This window comes from Musa acuminata, chromosome BXJ2-4 (assembly GCF_036884655.1).
Source record: "Musa acuminata AAA Group cultivar baxijiao chromosome BXJ2-4, Cavendish_Baxijiao_AAA, whole genome shotgun sequence".
Lineage (NCBI taxonomy): Eukaryota > Viridiplantae > Streptophyta > Magnoliopsida > Zingiberales > Musaceae > Musa > Musa acuminata.
This window is the reverse complement of record NC_088341.1, coordinates 39,125,309-39,143,909: the sequence shown is the minus strand read 5'-3', so window position 1 is coordinate 39,143,909 and position 18,601 is coordinate 39,125,309. Positions and strand designations below refer to the sequence as shown.

At 40.5% G+C, this 18,601-nt stretch overlaps 3 protein-coding genes across 3 annotated transcripts; all 3 read right to left on the bottom strand.

The window, feature by feature from the left end:
• Positions 1-571: 571 nt before the first annotated feature.
• Positions 572-3,515, bottom strand: LOC135610798 (protein WHAT'S THIS FACTOR 1 homolog, chloroplastic-like). The gene is made up of 3 exons (XM_065105748.1): positions 3,376-3,515; positions 1,872-1,924; positions 572-1,756 (listed from the first exon to the last, which is right to left on the bottom strand). Exons 2-3 carry the CDS (start codon positions 1,888-1,890, stop codon positions 600-602), a joined length of 1,176 nt encoding a protein of 391 aa, XP_064961820.1. The 5' UTR covers positions 1,891-1,924; positions 3,376-3,515; the 3' UTR covers positions 572-599.
• A 5,079-nt stretch (positions 3,516-8,594) lies between these two features.
• Positions 8,595-12,139, bottom strand: LOC135610797 (patatin-like protein 6). The gene is made up of 2 exons (XM_065105747.1): positions 10,453-12,139; positions 8,595-9,295 (listed from the first exon to the last, which is right to left on the bottom strand). Exons 1-2 carry the CDS (start codon positions 11,671-11,673, stop codon positions 9,032-9,034), a joined length of 1,485 nt encoding a protein of 494 aa, XP_064961819.1. The 5' UTR covers positions 11,674-12,139; the 3' UTR covers positions 8,595-9,031.
• Positions 12,140-17,891: 5,752 nt separating this feature from the next.
• LOC103983146 (vegetative cell wall protein gp1-like) lies at positions 17,892-18,398 on the bottom strand. Its single transcript, XM_009400320.3, has one exon. The coding sequence runs from the start codon at positions 18,396-18,398 to the stop codon at positions 17,892-17,894; it is 507 nt and encodes a 168-aa protein (XP_009398595.2).
• Positions 18,399-18,601: the final 203 nt, after the last annotated feature.

Here is an 18,601-nt window from a genome sequence, read left to right as displayed (position 1 = left end):
TTACACTCATTTGCTTATTCATGCTGAAATCGTATCAATTTTCAATATATATGTTCCTAAAGTCATAGAAATATAGTATAACAAATTCAGATAAGACTATCAAGCACCAATCCTACGAAGCTCGACACATAAAATTTACACAGCATCAAACACGTTTGATAACCCACATTTACCAAGTGCAAACAAATATATTAAGAGTATCAAACATATATATAAACTACTAATCAATGTCAGAAAATATCATAACAAAAATGTTTATTGACACACAGGAACAATTGATACACATAGCAATGTCAAACCATTACACATGTTGCTTAACAATGTCAAATCACATATCCTAATCATCTATCCACTCTTACTACAACACAAAATTCATCATTTAGGATTGTGTCTGTACTATTCATCAGAACATGTTGCTTTGCTTGAATGTTATCTTGGAGGTGCCATTAAACATTAGGATTCAACTATTTTGTTCAGATTTACAAGTATAACAGAATTCAACCGAAATAACTCACATGTACAAGTTCCCTTTTTTTTGAAGAAATATTAGGCTCAGAATACTAGAATAGCATTACACCAGAGAAGCATTTGAATATATATCATGCTGCCACTGCATTATTCAGATCAAGACAAGCCCTTCCAATGAGTGCCACAAAACTATCATTGAATTTCAATAGAGGACATTTATCAATAAGAGTACATCCATCATAAGCTTCCTTGAGAAAGACAGTGCTACGAGCACCCTTATTTGTGATATAAAAGATCCCATGATTCTTAACCAAGCAAAGCAGCAGCCTGCAGGGCAACTGATACTCATTATGAAAAGCATCAAGTTTATCAGATGTCAATCGCTTCTCCATCGTCAAACTAAGAAGCTCATGCAGTATGGCGACTGCCCGCTTCCTCGCTTGTGGTGTGGCTGGTTGAACACTCCTTCCACTCAGATAAGGTGAAGGAAATTCCATCTTCTGCCATTTCACCACTTCCTCGAGGTAATGCTTGTTAGGCCGAAAACCAGCTGGAAACTTCAATCTAAAAGCAAATGGCCCCATAATATTACCATCTCTAGGGATCTCTTTGGTCCTGATCGGAGCATGTCCAAGATCCAATTTTTCCTCACGAGCAGTGACCGCCAATGAAGAATCCCATGTCTCAAGACAAAGATAGTCTATTCCATTAACCTTTCGCACCGAGAAGAACTCCGGATACTTGGGAATCAAGCAATACTTGAAATCTGGGGGCAAACCGAGCTCTGACTCAATGAGCTCGATCTTCTCCAAGCGAATTTGGCAATCCAACGACATCATCAACAACTTCCTAAGGTTCGTCACAATGATAGGCTCCATTAGCTCTCTCGCACGGGCCTCCTCAACAGAGACCCTCTCGGCTTTGTCGGTGAGTCGAACGGAGATGGGGGCATGGGAGGCACTACCGCCAGAGACCTTGAAGATGGTGGGGTGGCGCTGGATAAGGTTGAGAAAGTTCCATTTCTGGATGAAGCCAACCTCCTTCTCGAGGTTGCGAAGGAGGATAGAGCGATCCTTGTAGGCTGCTATGATGGCACGAAGACGAAGGAGGAGGGTGGGCTTCTTCTGGAGGTCAACAAACTTATCGAGCTCAGGGACACGATGGTACACCTTCTTCTTGGGTCTTCGGCCTCTGCCGAAAGAGGACATAGGGAGAAATTGAAGGCGGACAGCTGGGAGGAAGGCTTTAATGATCCTCGAGCAGGACGATAATTTGCCAAAAAGGGACGCTGCCAGGTAAAAACTTAAAATGGGAGGCTACTTTTTTGGGTAAATTGCCATATTGAATAAATATGAAGATGCTGAAAACCAAGTCAAAAATAAAACCAGTCTAGACAAAAATACCTTTTGCAGGTGGTGCCATCTAGTATTGCAGTATAGGTCCCCTTATAGACAAACTGCAACCAACAGAAACATATTAAAATCAGTCTGATTCATACAACCCAAGATACACTACATTAAGATACCTTAATTTTCTAAAAAGATGGCAGCCAATCATCATTAAACTATATGTTTTGGTAAAAACAGATCTTGTTAATAAAATCAATTGAATGATGACAGCATATGCATTTTCAATTTGATTAAAGAAATAAAGTGGCCAACGAGCAACTTAAGGAACAGGAATCATGAACAAGGCAAGGCAGATTGAAGCCACCAAGTCAACGACTAATGATGTCAGTAGCTTCCTTTGCATTACCTTAAATATCATTTTCATCAAATCATTCCTCACCTCTGCCATTTCACGTCCACTGAGCAAATATATGACCATTTTGCACAACATTCAGGATAATCTTTTACTGACTCTTAAAAAACAAAAAAAGAGCTACTGCCAGACTAATTAGGTAAAACATTGTCAACATAATCTCATTGCAAATGCCACACTACCAAGCCAAACTGACTAATCCCTTGCTTATTTCCAATGACAGCATTCCTTGCTTCATCATCAAAGAATGCTACTAACCGAATCAAGCTACAAACAACTATACCCCTTTTGCTTCCCCAATCAAACAGATCTAAAACAATGGGCTAGGCGCTAAAAGGTGCCAAGGTTCCAAAACATTTAAGGCGCTCGCCAATATGAATATGATAAAAAATATATATAATAGACAAAATAAGAGTTCAATATAATTTCATATTCAAATTATCACCACTAAATATCAAATGACATTCATTTAACCGTCTACAAAATATTAAAGTGCTAGTAATAAAATAACAAAACAAAAGAATTATTAATGTGAAAATTAACATTATTCAAAATTATAGGAAAAATTTACAATTCAAAATTGACATCAAAATCAACCATTCAAAATTCTAGCAGTCACAAATAAAGCAATTAACGCTATTCAATAAACTATCATCCATAAGAGTTAACTATTATAAACAAAAAATAATTTTGTAGGGGAGGGGACCGAGAATAGGAGCAGGTTGGTTAAGAGTAGGGGAAGGCAAGGGAAGGAGGCTGATGGCAGGGGAAGGCAAGGGCGAAGGCTTAGAATGACAGTAGGCGGAAAGGAGCGCGGTGTGCCGGAAGAAAGAGAGAGGTGGAGATCGTCGTCGAAAGAAGGGAGAGGCAGACAGAAGCCATGTGAAAGAGAGAGGCAGAGAGGATGCTATGAGAAAGGGAGAGGAAAACAGGAACAAGACGCCTCCGACCCAAGGATGCGAGCGAGGGCCGCCTCCCGGGGTGGGGGTGTGCTGCGATAGAGAAGAAGGGGGGAGGGGGGCTGCATCGCGGGGAAGAAAAAGAAAGCAAGCGAGTAGACGGAGGGTGGGCGTGTTGCGAGTGAGTAGAGGAAAGAAACGGGGCATTGCACCGCCAGAGAGAGAGAGAGAGAGAGAGAGGAGTTACCGGGGGAAGGCGTCTCGATGCACCGCCGCCACCAGAAGTAGAGCCCGTCGGAGGAAGACGCCGTCGTCGCTGTTCGCCGATGGAGACGAAGACGGCCGAGGAGAACGCCGCACTCGTGGGGGTTTGGTGGGAGATGGGGGTTGGGGGTGTTGACACTGTTTCATCTGGTTCAATCAAACCAGAATCAAATGCAATTGACTCGATCCAGGCTCGACCCAGCCTGATTTGAATCAGGACAAGGCGAGCGCCTGGGCCGCGCCCGGTTGTAATTGCCCGCCCGCCCGGCCCACTTACCAGGCGCTCGCCCAGGCGCCTAGCACGTGACTTCACTGATTCAAAATAGCATCTTTTAGATGCCTCGTAAGTATATATACTTACGAATATATATACTTCCAAATATTAAGATTATACACACACACACACACAATATATATATATATATATATATATATATATATATATATATATGTATATATATATATATGTATATATATATATATATATATATATATATATATATATATATATGTATATATATATATATATGTATATATATATATATATGTATATATATATATATATATGTATATATATATATACATATATATATATATACATATATATATACATATATATATATATACATATATATATATACATATATATATATATACATATATATATACATATATATATATACATATATATACATATATATATATATATAATCATTAACATCCATCAACTGAAATTTTTGTAATCATGGCTAATAAAGTTTTGCTTGAGTTAAAAATTTATATAAAAATATAAAGTACTTATACACCTCTAACATTTGTGGCATGATGATTATTTTTACATAAAATTAGTTTAAATGAGAGTTTTCAAGTAATAGTTGACTTATGATAGCTAATGAAAATTAAATAACAATAATGTCTAGGTAAGTTCTCTGAGGATAAATATATTTTTTCCTCGATTAACGTTGTACTTTCAATTGGGGAAAAAAATAATCACGTTCAACCAAATAAATAGGATCCTTGTAAATAATCATTTTGTAATTGTTGGGATCAAACAACTTCACAATAAGTAAATATTATCTTTTAGATTCTAGCTTAATAATGATAAGGGATATCCATATAATGGTTCCTATGCCGTCAGAACCTTGTTATTATTGTTATTTATCCTAAATATATATTTTTCATTATTGAATTCCAGCAGCAGCAGCAGCAGCAGCAGAGCAGACTTGATGAGTTGAGAACCAATGAGAACTAGGAAATGGTTCTACTTCAAAAAGCTGCTGCAGTAACAAAGGCAGGAGGAGGATGGATGTTCTCACTCGACGAAGGTGAAAGTTTCAGTGGCAGCAGCAGGACACAAAAAGTCCTCGCTGGTCCTGCAAACTCTGAATGCCCCTAACCACAATTGGCAACCCACCACAAAGGCTGCACAAGTAGTCCAGTGGTCGGTCAGACTTGCCGACCGAGACTCTTAGCCTGGTGTTCACAGACAAAGGAAAAGCCAAACGGCAGCACAAATCTCAAAGTTGAGGCATGCTTGTGGAGCCCCCCAACCCCTCTTTTCAGATAAGGCACCTACATGCACAACTAGCAGACAAACCCATAATGAGGGAAGCTAATGTGTGTTCTTAAAAGCATGTACCCATTTCTTTCTTGAGGAGTGGAGACAAATGAGGGAAGCTAATCGAGCATGATTTGATGAAAGGACTTGAGGAGCATTAGTGATATTCTTTTCTCCTCATCATTCATTGTTGCCACTGATGTCAGAAAAAGCTGGTTTGCAGGCTTCTCTTTGCCTCTCGGTTCCTGCATCAGTTTCTAATTCTAGTGGGGAAGAACAAAAGAGTTGATGAGTAAAGAACGGAGGATGAGCATGAAAATGATGTAACATAAATATAGCAGTTTCATATATTTGGATGCGGAATAACATTTTAGACAATGCTTGTGTTAAAAAAAAACAGGAAAGAAAGGATAATTTTACCTGAAAATTCTGCAACTGGCCTGCCTGCTCGTAAAATTTTATGCAATCTCATTCATCTATGAAGACCTCATCAGGAGGCAGCATAAACAATATAGAAAAGAAGTCAGTAGTTTACAAAATAATTCTAAAATTTTATGCAATCTCATTCATCTATGAAGACCTCATCAGGAAGCAGCATAAACAATATAGAAAAGAAGTCAGTAGTTTACAAAATAATTCTAAAATTTTATGTAATCTCATTCATCTATGAAAACCTCATCAGGAGGCAGCATAAACAATATAGAAAAGAAGTCAGTAGTTTATAAAATAATTATAAAATTTTATGCAATCTCATTCATCTATGAAGACCTGTCAATTTTCTTCAAGTCCTAAAATTGGAAGGCATGGTTTTGCAAAAACCCCAGATGTAGTAACTACTAGCACTGACGATTAAACTAGAACAAGTAAAACTTGCATGAATTAACTTTGGTTGACACTTTTGAGGGAAGAAACCATTCAGAAAACAACAGGCTATAAGCAGATCCACATTAACACTGATGTTTCCTTTTTCTCTTTGGGGGTTGGGACCAAGAACCCTAAAATTTTATCTACAAGGAATAAAAAGTAATATACATTGACCATTTCCAAACTCTATATTGACAGGACTTTTTGTATATTAGACCATCCCTTTTTTTAGGAGTTTCACCTGCATGGATTTTGAATAATAGTATTCATGTTTTCTAAACTAAGTTCAAGCAAAGCCAAACAACAACCTCACCATCTGCCTGCAATAACCTTGCTTGAGTGAGAACCCAATCCTTTTTCTCCACTTGGATGCAAGCTACCAACCTGTCACCAACCTCACTGGATCTAACTTTATCACAACACATACTTGTAGCGTGGTCCTCTGCGTAGATTTGATCTCAGAGTGAACAGCCCCATGTACAGCCTCATCTATTCATATCAGACAAATGTACCATATTTTCATTTCTCAGGAATAGGGAAAGAGAAGCTCCACCAAACTCATATCACGATTAAGCACAAATGCCATCCCTTACGTAAACCTTCTAAAGTTGTCTTATAAACCATTAACTCGAGCAAACAAGTAGGAGAAATCGAGGGCTCTTACCACGAGATCTTCAAAAAGTTGTTTAGTTGCATTGTTTTGGGTACTTAAGTTGCATGCACCTTTCTCAATCTTTGAACTTATAATTTTAAATACAATTTACACATCATAAGTCAAGACTTTTTTTTCAAATTATAGAAATCTTAAAGATGAATTGTGGTGAACCAAATTCCTGAAAATGTCAGGTAAGATCTGAATTCACCCAGATATGACTGAACACAATCCCATTAGAACTCCCTCCAAAATGCTCAGCTGATACAAAATATTTCAAAGAATTTACAGCTATTCCCACATGAAAGGTGATCTTATTTCCTTCTTACGAATTATGAGCACAAGAGTTTGGAAGCTGCCACACACTCATAGTTTCAACAACATGGGTTGGTAACAAGTACCATGAATCGTAATGAGAAAAGGTCAGCAGCCGTCAGGTTAATTGACCAATATCAGTTGATTGACAAAGAAACCTTAAACTGGAAAACAAGTCACCAACAGGTCACTGCCAAAGAACAGGTACCAAACCTTCACATGAACTCTCTCAATGTATTACCACATCTTCTATGACACCACAGACTTCTATAAATCCTTCTATTCGGGGCTTCAATATTAAAGATAACAGGCTATGGGTGAAAACCAAAGCCTTACAGTTCTACTTTCTTTTACAGGGAAAAAAAACCCTGCTCTCCTTGGAATTCTAACTTGGTTTTCATCTTTCTAATGGAAAATATAGAGAAAAAAAAAAGGAAAATCGACCATGTTGAAGGGCATGATGTCCCTTTCTCATTTGGTTGTCATAGTTGCTTCTAAGGCTCTTTCTGTCATCCTCAATAAATCTTTGTCAAGCTAGACAACTGAGCTTTAACACATCCTAAACACAATAATCTACATAAATTTTGAGTAAGAAAAAACAAGGTCGGAGTCCAATTTTTCAAAGGAGAAATGAACAATACTTGAATACCATTGCTCAAAGTTATGCAAGGAAGTATTAACAGACAAATAAGCTTAATGAATAACTTGAACAAAAACCATTTCACTTCTGACAGTGGAGTATGCGCAAGAACATTCCTTACTATCTTTTTGTTGGATCTTCATGACATGATGCATAAGAAACCTACAAAATACGGATGCTTCTGAGAGAAAAAAAGATTTACCTAACAAAATATGGAGAGTGCATCGGTAAAGCTTGTTCAAGTGTCTACAGAAAGAACGACTGTCACCTCAAGGATATGTTGTTTCTGCAAGACCGAATGAAGTTGCAGGCTGGAAGAGAAGATGTTATTAAGTGAAACTTGTAGAAACTTGCAATTTATTATTCATCAAACAGAAAAGTGGCATAATCATCAAATAATGGATTAAAAGCTGAGCTACAGGCTCTGTAAGATCCCACAGCTTTCTAGAATACATGATCATGTCTGCTTAGGAGAAAATCATACCAAGTACAGTTGAACAAGATGAAACCACTAAGTAGTAAGTTTCATCCTGGCATGTGAAAGACATACCATTCAGCGATCATGAGCTTTCCAATGGAAGATGATTTTCTCTACCAAAGTAGGAATCTAGTTCTTGGTGGCAAGCAGATCAGTTAATCAACCTGCCAACTAAAGTTGAAGTGAGGTGACAGCAAACTTAGAATTTTGCAAATAAGCCATCAATAGCAGTCATCCATTGATGTTAATTCACTGATTGCTCCTGGCAAACTTTTCTTTTTGAATTGATGAGCTATATCAGAAAATCAAAGAAATCAGTCGACTGGAAAAAAAAATTTTAAAATAAAGCCCCAGGAATACCTAAATGCGCGAAGCTTTGTTCACAGCTCATGGACCACTTTGTCACAGCTGATAGAAGAAAACATGGCTATGGATAGCTCCCAGTTTCAAAAAGAACCTTCATATGAAAAACACTATCAATTTAACAAACAGCTAGTTCCTTAGAATGTGTGTGGTAACTTTTATTATTACAAAGGAATAGATCAATATCAAGAAAAGGTAGTATGGTAGATTGACTAAAGAGTTTTAAGATAACAAGCAAATACAAAAGGTAATTGAATGAACAACCTTGTTCTTTATCAGTTTACTCCACTAGGTGTTAGTGTTACGATTCCACTTAAATAAGAAGACCAAAGTGAAAGAAAGAACAGTAACACATATTTGATAATACCCAAATGACATTAGTCCATAGAGCAATTTTCATTTATTTGTTTACAAGAGCTTGAATGGAGAAAGCTCAGAGAGCATTTTTTTTACAGAATATGAACTTTGAGAAACTGAAAGTCTAAAACAAAAGCAATTTCTTCACAATTCTCTTTTTAGGCTTGGAAACAAAGCAGTACTGTACCGATTATCACAAAATGAGAAAACAAAGGGATTTCTTGAGAAGAACCTGCAAATGTATCTTTCCTAACCGTAACAAATGGAATATCCCACAATTTCCTTGCATTTTCTTCATTTTTTTTTTAGAGATCAATGCTATTCTGCTATGAAAAAACCAGCAGGATCTGGAAGCAGCAAATGACAGGAGAAAAAAAGATGATTAGTTCTTGTGGGCAGCCCCATCACAAGTCTACGTGGACCTGGAAGCTGCTTGCTTGAATGCAACTGTGGGAGCTATCCTGCAGCTCCTCTGTTGGTGCTCCAGCACGAGCTCCCCTGCAAATCTATCCAACTTCTCCATATTCGTTTGCTCTCCGATCCTCTTCCCACTAAATAGCACTGACTCTACATTCTTCTGCTTTAACATCTCTTCGGCTACCTCCAACAAGACCTTTACATTTGCTGGGCTTGGGTCACTATCCACGTCCACAACACATCTCCCCATGCTTGAAGGCTATGCTTGTGGTAAAAAACAAAACACAACTAATTAATGTCCAGAATACCATAGAATGTCATAAAAGAAATACACATCATAGTATAAAAAAAATCAGCTAAGAGAGAAAAATGAGAGAGCCCTATCGAATGAATTGGCACTTTAAACCTTTCCTAGTTGTATCTATAAATTTCTTCAACACTATTTGAAACCTTTCATATGAGTTATCGGCCTGCCTTCACATATTTATCAACAGAAAGCATGCAGTTTTTTCACTGATCTTTCATCGGGGCAAAAGGTAGAGGCTATGCTATTATAATACAATCATCTTATGAAGGACAACAAAGTAGGGGAACGATTGACTGAAACCAAAGCAGGTAGGGTGTACTCGCTTACGCTATATAGCCTCTAAATACACCTGAGTACCAAATGCATCTCAACAAAACTAAAGAAAAAGTCAATTATGCTCTCTAGCTAAACTGTAATAACCAGGTGTTTCCTGTCATTTAAAGAACAAAGGGTTAAGCTTTTCAAGGTGCAAACCATCATGAGTAACTTTGCTGAGCTAAACTGATCAATGTCCTGAAACAAAGAATAGGGGAAAGGCTGAGCAGGGGCCTGGGACAGGGACCCCCCCAAATCCCTGTTTGTGGGATGGGAAACATAAACTAAAAGCCAATGCTCTAGCAATGTCATTGCTCTCTCTCTCTCCCCATGTGATCCCACAGTAATAGTGCAGCAGGAGGCTGCTCTGCTCACCACCACCACCACCACCATCACGCAGCATAGCAAGAGATGTGGCAGAGGCGTCCATCGACAGCTAGTACTAGTATATGAGGACAACTAGTTTTGATCACAATGCATTCTCGTCTCCCTTCCCACCAAGAATCACAAAACACCCGATATGTATGTGTATATAAGGAGATAAAAATATATAAAGAGAATCCGGTTTTTTCCCCTTAGATCAGATTTTAGTTCTAATTCGAGGAAGAACAGGGCATTCCCAAAGCAACCATGAACGCGGGGAGACCCCACGCCGGACCAGTCTGCACCTTCGGAACATCTTAACACCGTGGTCCTCATTCCCCATCACCCTCTGTAGGTGTACGTTTGCTACAGAGGCACCCGGGAGCGGGAGCAGGTTAACAACAAGTGAGACTGGGTGCGAGGGGAGTTACCTGGACACGCACGTAGTTGGAGCTCCGGCACTGACCGAAGGCCATCGCCACGGCTTGGTCCACCAGGTCGGCGGCTCCGTCGGCGGCGATCCGGGCTACCGGCCGGGTCCACTCCTTGGCGCCCCATCGCCGGAGCCTGCGCTGGTCTGCCTCCGGCACGACGGTTGCAGCGCCGGTCGCTCCGCAGCCGAGGGAGAGGACCATCAGGTCCTCGACGCCGCGGACGAAGGGGAACTCCTGCTTGTTGTGGAGGACGTGGGTGATGGCCGCCGCCGCCGGATTGCTCATCGCTAGCCCGCCGTCGATGCCGACGCAGACGGTGGCACGGTCCACCGACAGTATTTCAGCTGGCTCGAACCGACCCGGCTCCGCCCATGTTGCCCGGCACACCTCCCACAGCCGGAAGTCGAAGCTCTCGCTCTCCAAAGCGTCGGCGCGCGAGAAGACGAACGGCGCCGAACTGCGAAGGTCGTGGCACGGGATCAGCACCGGCTTCACCGTGTCCCGCAGAGTGAGTCTCTCCCCGAACGCCTCCTTCATGACCTTCTCCATCGCCGCCGTGGCCGCAGCGGTTCCTCCGCCAACCCCGCCTCGGAAGACGCGGCGGAAGAAGGCGGGGGAGGACGATGACGAAGAGGAGGAAGAGGACGCTTTTCGGAAGAGGAGTTCACCGTGGTCGACAAGGAAGCGCCAGGTGTCATCGGCGTGGAACAGTGGGCGGGAGCCGTCGCGGGTGGCGAAGAGCATGGCAGCGAAGACGCCTCCGATGCCGGTGCCGGCGGCGACGTCGAAGTAGTCGGAGATCCGGGCGTCGGGATCGCCGGACCTAGACCTGAGGGCCTGCTCGAGGTACGCGAGGGCTTTACCGGGGAGGACGCCCCGCATGCCGCCGCCGCCACCGCCGTCGATGCAGAGTACGCGGACCTTGCCCCTCTGAGTCTTGACGGAGGGCGTCGCCACAGCCGCAGTCGTGCCGGGATCGGAGACGGGCAAGGGAGGCTCCTTAGTGAGCCAAAGCTTCTGATCCTCATAGCCAAAGAGGAATTTGCTCTCCAAGATGGAAAAAATCTCGTAGCTAAGCTTGTCGGCATCGACGCTCGGATTCGCCTCTTCCTCCTCCTCCTTGTCATCTTCCTTCATCTCTCCGCTGCCCTTCTTCTTCCCCTGGCGCACGGTCACCATCATCTCCTCAGCTGCAGCCATCCCGTCACCTCTCTGCATCCCTCGGGCCTTGTCTATTCAGCCCGTCTCATCGTCGTGGTGTCGGGACGACAGCGCAGGGCGAGGGGCGCTGGGGGGGGAAGAGCTTTGTGCATATACAGAAGGGGTCAAAGGGAGGAGGAAGACATAATTATAGGAGGCTAAACAGGGGAAGGGGGAGAGTTCCGCAACTACCAAACTGGATTCTTCCTATCTAAAAGGCAGAGGGGTAAACGGCCTGCTATCTCCTCCTCTTCCTCGTTTTCTCTCTTGGCTTTTGTGTCTTCGAATGATGGATGGACGGATGGATGGATGGAGGTGTTATCAATGGCAGGAGCGGCGTTGGCTCCTCTGCTTTTAGCTTCTTCCTCCGCCCTTTTTCACAGAGCACGCCAAGAAAGAAGGGAGAGGAGGAAGGGGGTGGGGAGGAGAAAGTCGTGGGTAATGGAGGAGGGGAAGTAGGGGAACAAAAGGACACAGGTGGTTTCAGAGCATGTCTTGCGCTAGTCGCTCTATAACCGATGTGACTTTTTTAATGCCTCCCTCGCTCTCCACCAATCACTGATTAAGGGGTCGCTTTCTCTCTCTTTTTTTCGTGTTAACCCTTCAAATCTTCCCTTCCGATGCCGCGATCTCATCTAATCCCTCCCTCCGGCTGTGTGTTTGGTCGCGAAGAAGCGGAGGAAAGAGAATCACGCGACGACGGTTCCAAGGGACGTAAAAGTAAGACGATAACGAGAAACACCATTTTTTTCCTTTTTTTCTTTTTTTTTTTGCGTGTTAATTCATGAGAAAACACATATATATTCCGAGACACATCCTTAACTCCCTGCTCGTGTGCGTCGTTAATTGCGAGGCCACTCCATTCTGCAGCCTTGTATTATATATTATGCGAACCTGCTTAATAAATGACGGTGGGGCCAAAGCGTTTGGGATTGGAATGGGAGGAGGCGAGGTGGTGGCGTCGACTGTGACCCGCGACGACACGGTAACCACGAAGACCGTTGCGGCGAGTGATCGAAGAGTGGGGCCCTCGTTACTCCGTGATCCAACGGCCTGCATCTCCCACACGTACGTTTGGTTGGAAAACAATATCCGATTTCATTTCTCTATACAGTTAGATTAGAATATTAATAAACAACAATTAAAATAATTTCTTTCTACCACATCTTGTAGCTGTCGGCACACATATTTATTATACATATATACATATATACATACATAATGGGTTGGTTCAATGTTAAATATGATCCCATCACTCTTCAATAAAATATACTGTCTAAAATATAAGAATTGATCAAAGTGATTAAGAGTACTCTAATAGTGATATTGGAACGGGTAAAGACATCAGCTGCTTCTTTCAATTATGAATGAATGAATGCATGTGTTTGCTTTAAATTTCAAGCGATCAAGCTAAGGTATTTTCAATCAACTAAATCAAATTTGGGTTTTACTTAAATCTTCTAGTAAGTATATACAAACTTTCTCTGGATTACTTAATGTAATCCTCCTTCGATCCCGTGGCTTTCGAGGTTGCCCACTTTCTCTCATTTATTGCATCGTAGTAATAATGCCAATAATAATTACCACCACTGTCTGTGTCTTTTCTACACGCTGTAGGAATGTGCAGACAAAAATGCCAAGGTCGTATACGGCTACAAAGCCAGAAAAGCAATGGGCTTACGACAACAGTAGCTTACGACTCCGTTCGTAGAATGAAAATAAGGATCGTTCATTAATGTACATGGCTACGAGAACATAATGCTTTAAGTACAATGTCATCAGCCATCATAATCCTTCCTGTAATGATTGACTGGGGAGCCTTCAGCTAATGCTCGGGTCATCATCCAATAGTCCCTGCTTAATGCGGTGCAGGTTCCTCGAGTTGGTGGATAAAGTATTTCTTTGGAGACCACACGAGCGAGGAATTTAGATTAAGAGCGATTCATACATAGCAGCGTGTTCGTCTCGTGACGAATCTATTGTGAATGGAAGCTGAGGCAAAGTACAAAACCTCATGAGCTGATTTAAGCTAGATTAAGGACTGTGCAGCGTTTGAGTCTCGAGAAGGAGAAAAAAGGCAGACAAGTAGGTTTAACCGATGGAAGAACAAAAGAGTTTTTCCTTGTCCAACCACAAGTTTGAGAGTCGATATAAGAACAAAGGAGCTTATGATGGTGGTGAAGGCAACTCAGATAGGAAACAGACAGAGGTGGAGGAGCACTTGCCTCTAATAAATAATATGGGTATAAGTGGCCCCTTCCTTGAAACAGACGAGAAAATGCAAGGGAAATGTAAAGAACGCATGATGATGTTGGACTGTCCAAGAAGGAAGTTTTGGTGCCTATGGCTGGAATCCTACAGAAGAAAGAGCTTGACGTTTGGTGTGAGGGGTGGGGCCTGACATGCAAAGAATTTATGAGGCAGCCTGTACATTCTAACTCCGAGAATTACACAGATTTATGGTGGTCGTAGAAGAAGTGACAGGTAACAACACAAAGGGAATAGCCATAACTCCACATTGTTACTGCACCGGTGTTCAGAGATTGCTACACAAATACGTCCCTCACCTCCTACCACAATCCATCAAAGATGAAGTTTTCTGGGCTCAAAACATCAGATATCACTGCCGACGTGAGTCCAGCACTGATCATAAAAGACGGTGGTGCTCATCAAATTGCCTATTTCCTTTCTGCATCCGAGTGCCAAGGATAACATATCTCCGTCCCAACATGACCCAACGCAGTGGGGAACGCGGTGCTGCATGCAGAAGAATATTAATACGAGTCCCGTGCTTTAGGTCGCACGGCCCCCCGTGTCACCGGACACGGTTGGTGATCTAATTCTTTGGTTTCTTAAGATCGGACGGCCCATGCTGCCGGTGGTAGACGAGACAGGCGTAGCTTTTTGATTGATTGGTTGATTGATTCGAAACATTCTTCATATAACTACGACCCCACCGAGTTAGGCACACGATTCTTGCAGAATATATAGTATGGGAATGATGCGACTATTGACGCAAAAGCGAGGAAGATACGCCCAATTTTAGTCTCCATGGTTTGGCCCTCACATTGTATAATATATGTTCATATAGAATACATATGAGATATCACATTGGCGTGACCGACGGACGAAGGGAGGTGATTCCGATAATGGAGGTTGCGTCATGCATGGAGGTGGACATACTTACGGAAGTGAAAGGTCTCTAAAAGACGGATAGTGATTTAACATTGGAGTTCGGGTCTATTTATTTCAGTAGGTTGATTGAGTTGTCATTGCGTCAGTAGTACTCGTAGAAGGTGAATTTTAGTTGTCGTCATAAGTTTGTCTTTCTGCGAGTTGCGTGATCGAGTTCGAATAATCTCTCACATCTTACATTCTATCAGATCATTTTATATCGGATTGTCTTTTTAGTGAAATAGCGTATAATTAATTGGATGAATTATTGAAAAAAGAAATACTTAATTTTTGGATTTTTCCTGAAAGCCACCCGATCTAGTTATAATATTTTTTTCTTAGCTCTAAATCAGTAACAATGTCTATTTGAAACCCCACTAAGTATAAGAAAATAATATGCAATAATGTATTTTGAGTTATTATTCCTCATTTATGGTGTTTTACGTAGAAGTCAAGTTTTTTTTATATTTTTATTTTCAAATAAATAAGAGTACATATTTGAAACCCCTAAAATATTTCATGAAATTTTAATAAATATGATAATATTAATAGCTAATATTTATAATAATTTAAATTAAATGGAACCGAATTACAATATTTTTAGTTTAGTAACAAAAAAGCACGCACCGTAATCGATTTGGTTTAACATCGAACCAGGTCGATCGATTTAATCCCTTTAGGTTTCGATGGAAAAATTGTTAGTTTTAATGAGGATATATTTTTTTTAAAATAGTGGCTCTCTTTGAGCATTTTGGAAATGAGGAATGCTGTATGGAAAAAAAAAAACCCTAAAACTTGGAGTTTTCTCAAAAAAAAATCACCTCAATTAATTAAGGTTTGACAGTTGCATGAGAATTTTTAGCATCTCATAAATGCTACTTTTGTTCCTCCTGGTTGAGCCTTTAATTATTAGAAAATAGAAGAAGTAAACCTACTCTTATTGAACATTTTAGCTGATAAATAAACTAGTTTGTGGTATTCTGATAACATCTGGTTTCAGACATGATTATGTTGTAACAAAACCTGTTCCTATCCAATCTACAAGATTAAAATTGAAGTTAAAAGATTAATTCGTCTATTTTCAGAGACTATTTCTCTTCTCTTTATCGAAGAAGGCCTTCGTATAATCCTAGTAAGCCCATTATTTCCAAGTTTGTATGGGTTGCTGCATACCCAAACAGCTTTTGTATCGTCTCACAAACATACCAAATTAATTCCATTTCACAATAATCACCGTAGTAAAAAGCAACTGTTTCTTAAAGCATACGCTTCGGTGTGTATTTTTGCTTGGTTTCTTTTATAACGTACTTCCTCAACAGCTTTATATATGCTTTCGATAAACAAAAACGTTTGTTTGTTAGACCCTTTATAATTAGATAAGATATATAATAGAACTAATTGGATTCTGATGATAGATATTGACTCTTTAGAGGTTGAATAATGCATATCATAGAGGATTCAATCGAAAGATTATATTTTCTCTCTCAACCTCTCTAATCCATCGATTAAGTGATCTATAAAGATAGGAATAAAAAAGAAAAGTCTAGTTGTCATTATAGATTACTAATGATTTTGGATCTAAAGATAATACCTTTGTAGATCATACAAATATCCTTTTATATGACATCAAAAGATATGTATCGTAAAACCAATCTAATGATATTTGATTTAAATCTTAACATAAAAAAAATTTATAATATTTTTTATGCTTATATTTATGGAGAAAAGTTGAAGAGTAGACAAGTTAATGTGTGATATAAGTCTCTAATAATTATCCTAAAAGCTATGGTAATTGTTTGCTCTGATATCATTTGAGAAAGAAATTTGCTGTAAGATTCTCTAGTTTCTTAATATGGTTAGATAGATCAAATGATGCTGTTGAATCCCTTTCTCTCTCTCTAGCCTTTTGAATTGTTGTCACCATATTCAATCAAAAAGGTTATTACAGAATATTATCATTAAAAACACACACATTTTTAAAAAATAAAATAAAATATTTGAAGCATGTAATTCTCGTTCTGACATTTAAATTATCTCGACACCAAGACCATGTCACAAACACCACTTTGGTTATTTATCTTTCGTATTGACATATTTACATATCGACCAATCCTGTGATGCCTAAATTGGTATTGCCAGGTTGAGGGATTTAAAGGGTTCAAGAACTAAGAGTTCAAAAAATATTCTCTCTCTGGTCATTTGTAGCTCGTGAATGTGAATGTGAATCATCCAAATATATATATATATATATATATATATATATATATATATATATATATATATATATATATATATATATATATATATTAGTAAGATGCATATGAATGTACAAATAATAATTATCACCAAGTGCAAGTAACATCCCAATTTACTCCAACATTAAAAGTGAACAAGACTTAGACTGGGAGATTGATAAATCAATTTAAAATCAATAACTTAATAAATCAATTATCTTATTTATTTATAGTGTAAATGAGTTCACGTCAACATTATACTATAATACAACTTGCTACCACCATTCTTTTATGGTCTTTAGCATCACATTTTGGAATTTATAGATTGAATTATGATCTTTACTTTGTTGTTCATGCATTTTTTATATTTTTTTAAATCTCTAAAAATTTAATAAAAATTATAAATAAAGATTGAAATATTTTAAACATTATACTATAATAAAAGATTAATGTAGCTGATCTCAAATAAAAGATTCATGTTGTTGTTATTGTACTTTGATGCAATCCGGGTGATATAATTCTCTGCCAAATTTGTTGAGCCTCATTTGTTGGAATATGAAAGATTTATGCTGCTAATTCCATCTCAAAATGCAATCTTTACAAACAATTATATGGCTCAGATCATATTTAATAAAGTCAATGATCAAAGACTAAATCACACGATGTCTATATGGCGACTATGAAATAGATCAAAAAGGCTAACAAAGAGATCAATCATTGGTATAGCTAAGAAACAAAAAAAAAAAAGGAATCAAATTTATCTCTATTTCTTCTCCCAAATGCTCGTAATGTACTCGTGATCGCCATCAATCAATGAATTTATCAATCTCAAAGCATGTCCCTTTGGGTTGCATAACCGTACCTGGACCGCCGGGTGTTCTCCTGCCGCTTCTTGCACAGCACCACCCCCGCCGCCAGCACCGCTGCCGCCATTATCACACCCACCGCGATCCCCGCCTTCTTTCCCCCGCTCATCCCTCCCCCTCCTACGTCCTCGCCAGCTTGGTCGGCATCCTCCCCGGATCGGATCTCCTCGTTGCTCGGCACCGGCGCTGGGCGCGGCGTCGCGGACGGGGTAGGGGTAGGGGCAGGCGAGGACACCTCCGATGGCGGCGCCAGAGGGGGGAGTGGGTTCTCGGGGGACGGCGAGAGAGACGGAATAGAATCCGGCGAGGGTGCGGGAGGCGACTGGACGGGCCCTCCGGCAACCGGCGAGGGCGAGCTCGACGGTGCGACCAAGGAGAAAGCGAGATCGGCAGTCGAAAGAAGGAGGAGGACGACGACGGAGATCAGCAATGCCGGTGGCGAGGGGGAGCGGGCCGCTACGGCTGCCATGGGAGAGCAACACTCGTAAGCAGCCGACCGGAGATCTGAAAGAGAGGCAGGCGAAGAACCTGATTTCTTTGGGCTGTTCGTATACAGGCGGGCGCCATTATATATACAGGCCGGCTATTCTGGCGTACAGTTGGGAGATGGACGGTTTTTGCCGTGAGATCCACGGTCCCACAGGCTAACGGTGAGTACGCCTCTAATTTGAC

What these genes read in the sequence shown, in the direction of transcription:
- LOC103983146 (XM_009400320.3), bottom strand. Translation starts at nt 18,398, where the DNA reads ATGGCAGCCGTAGCGGCCCGCTCCCCCTCGCCACCGGCATTGCTGATC.
- LOC135610797 (XM_065105747.1), bottom strand. Translation starts at nt 11,673, where the DNA reads ATGCAGAGAGGTGACGGGATGGCTGCAGCTGAGGAGATGATGGTGACC. An exon ending in CCAACTACGTGCGTGTCCAG is followed by an intron (nt 9,296 to 10,452) that starts GTAACTCCCCTC and finishes CCACAAGCATAG; the next exon opens with CCTTCAAGCATGGGGAGATG.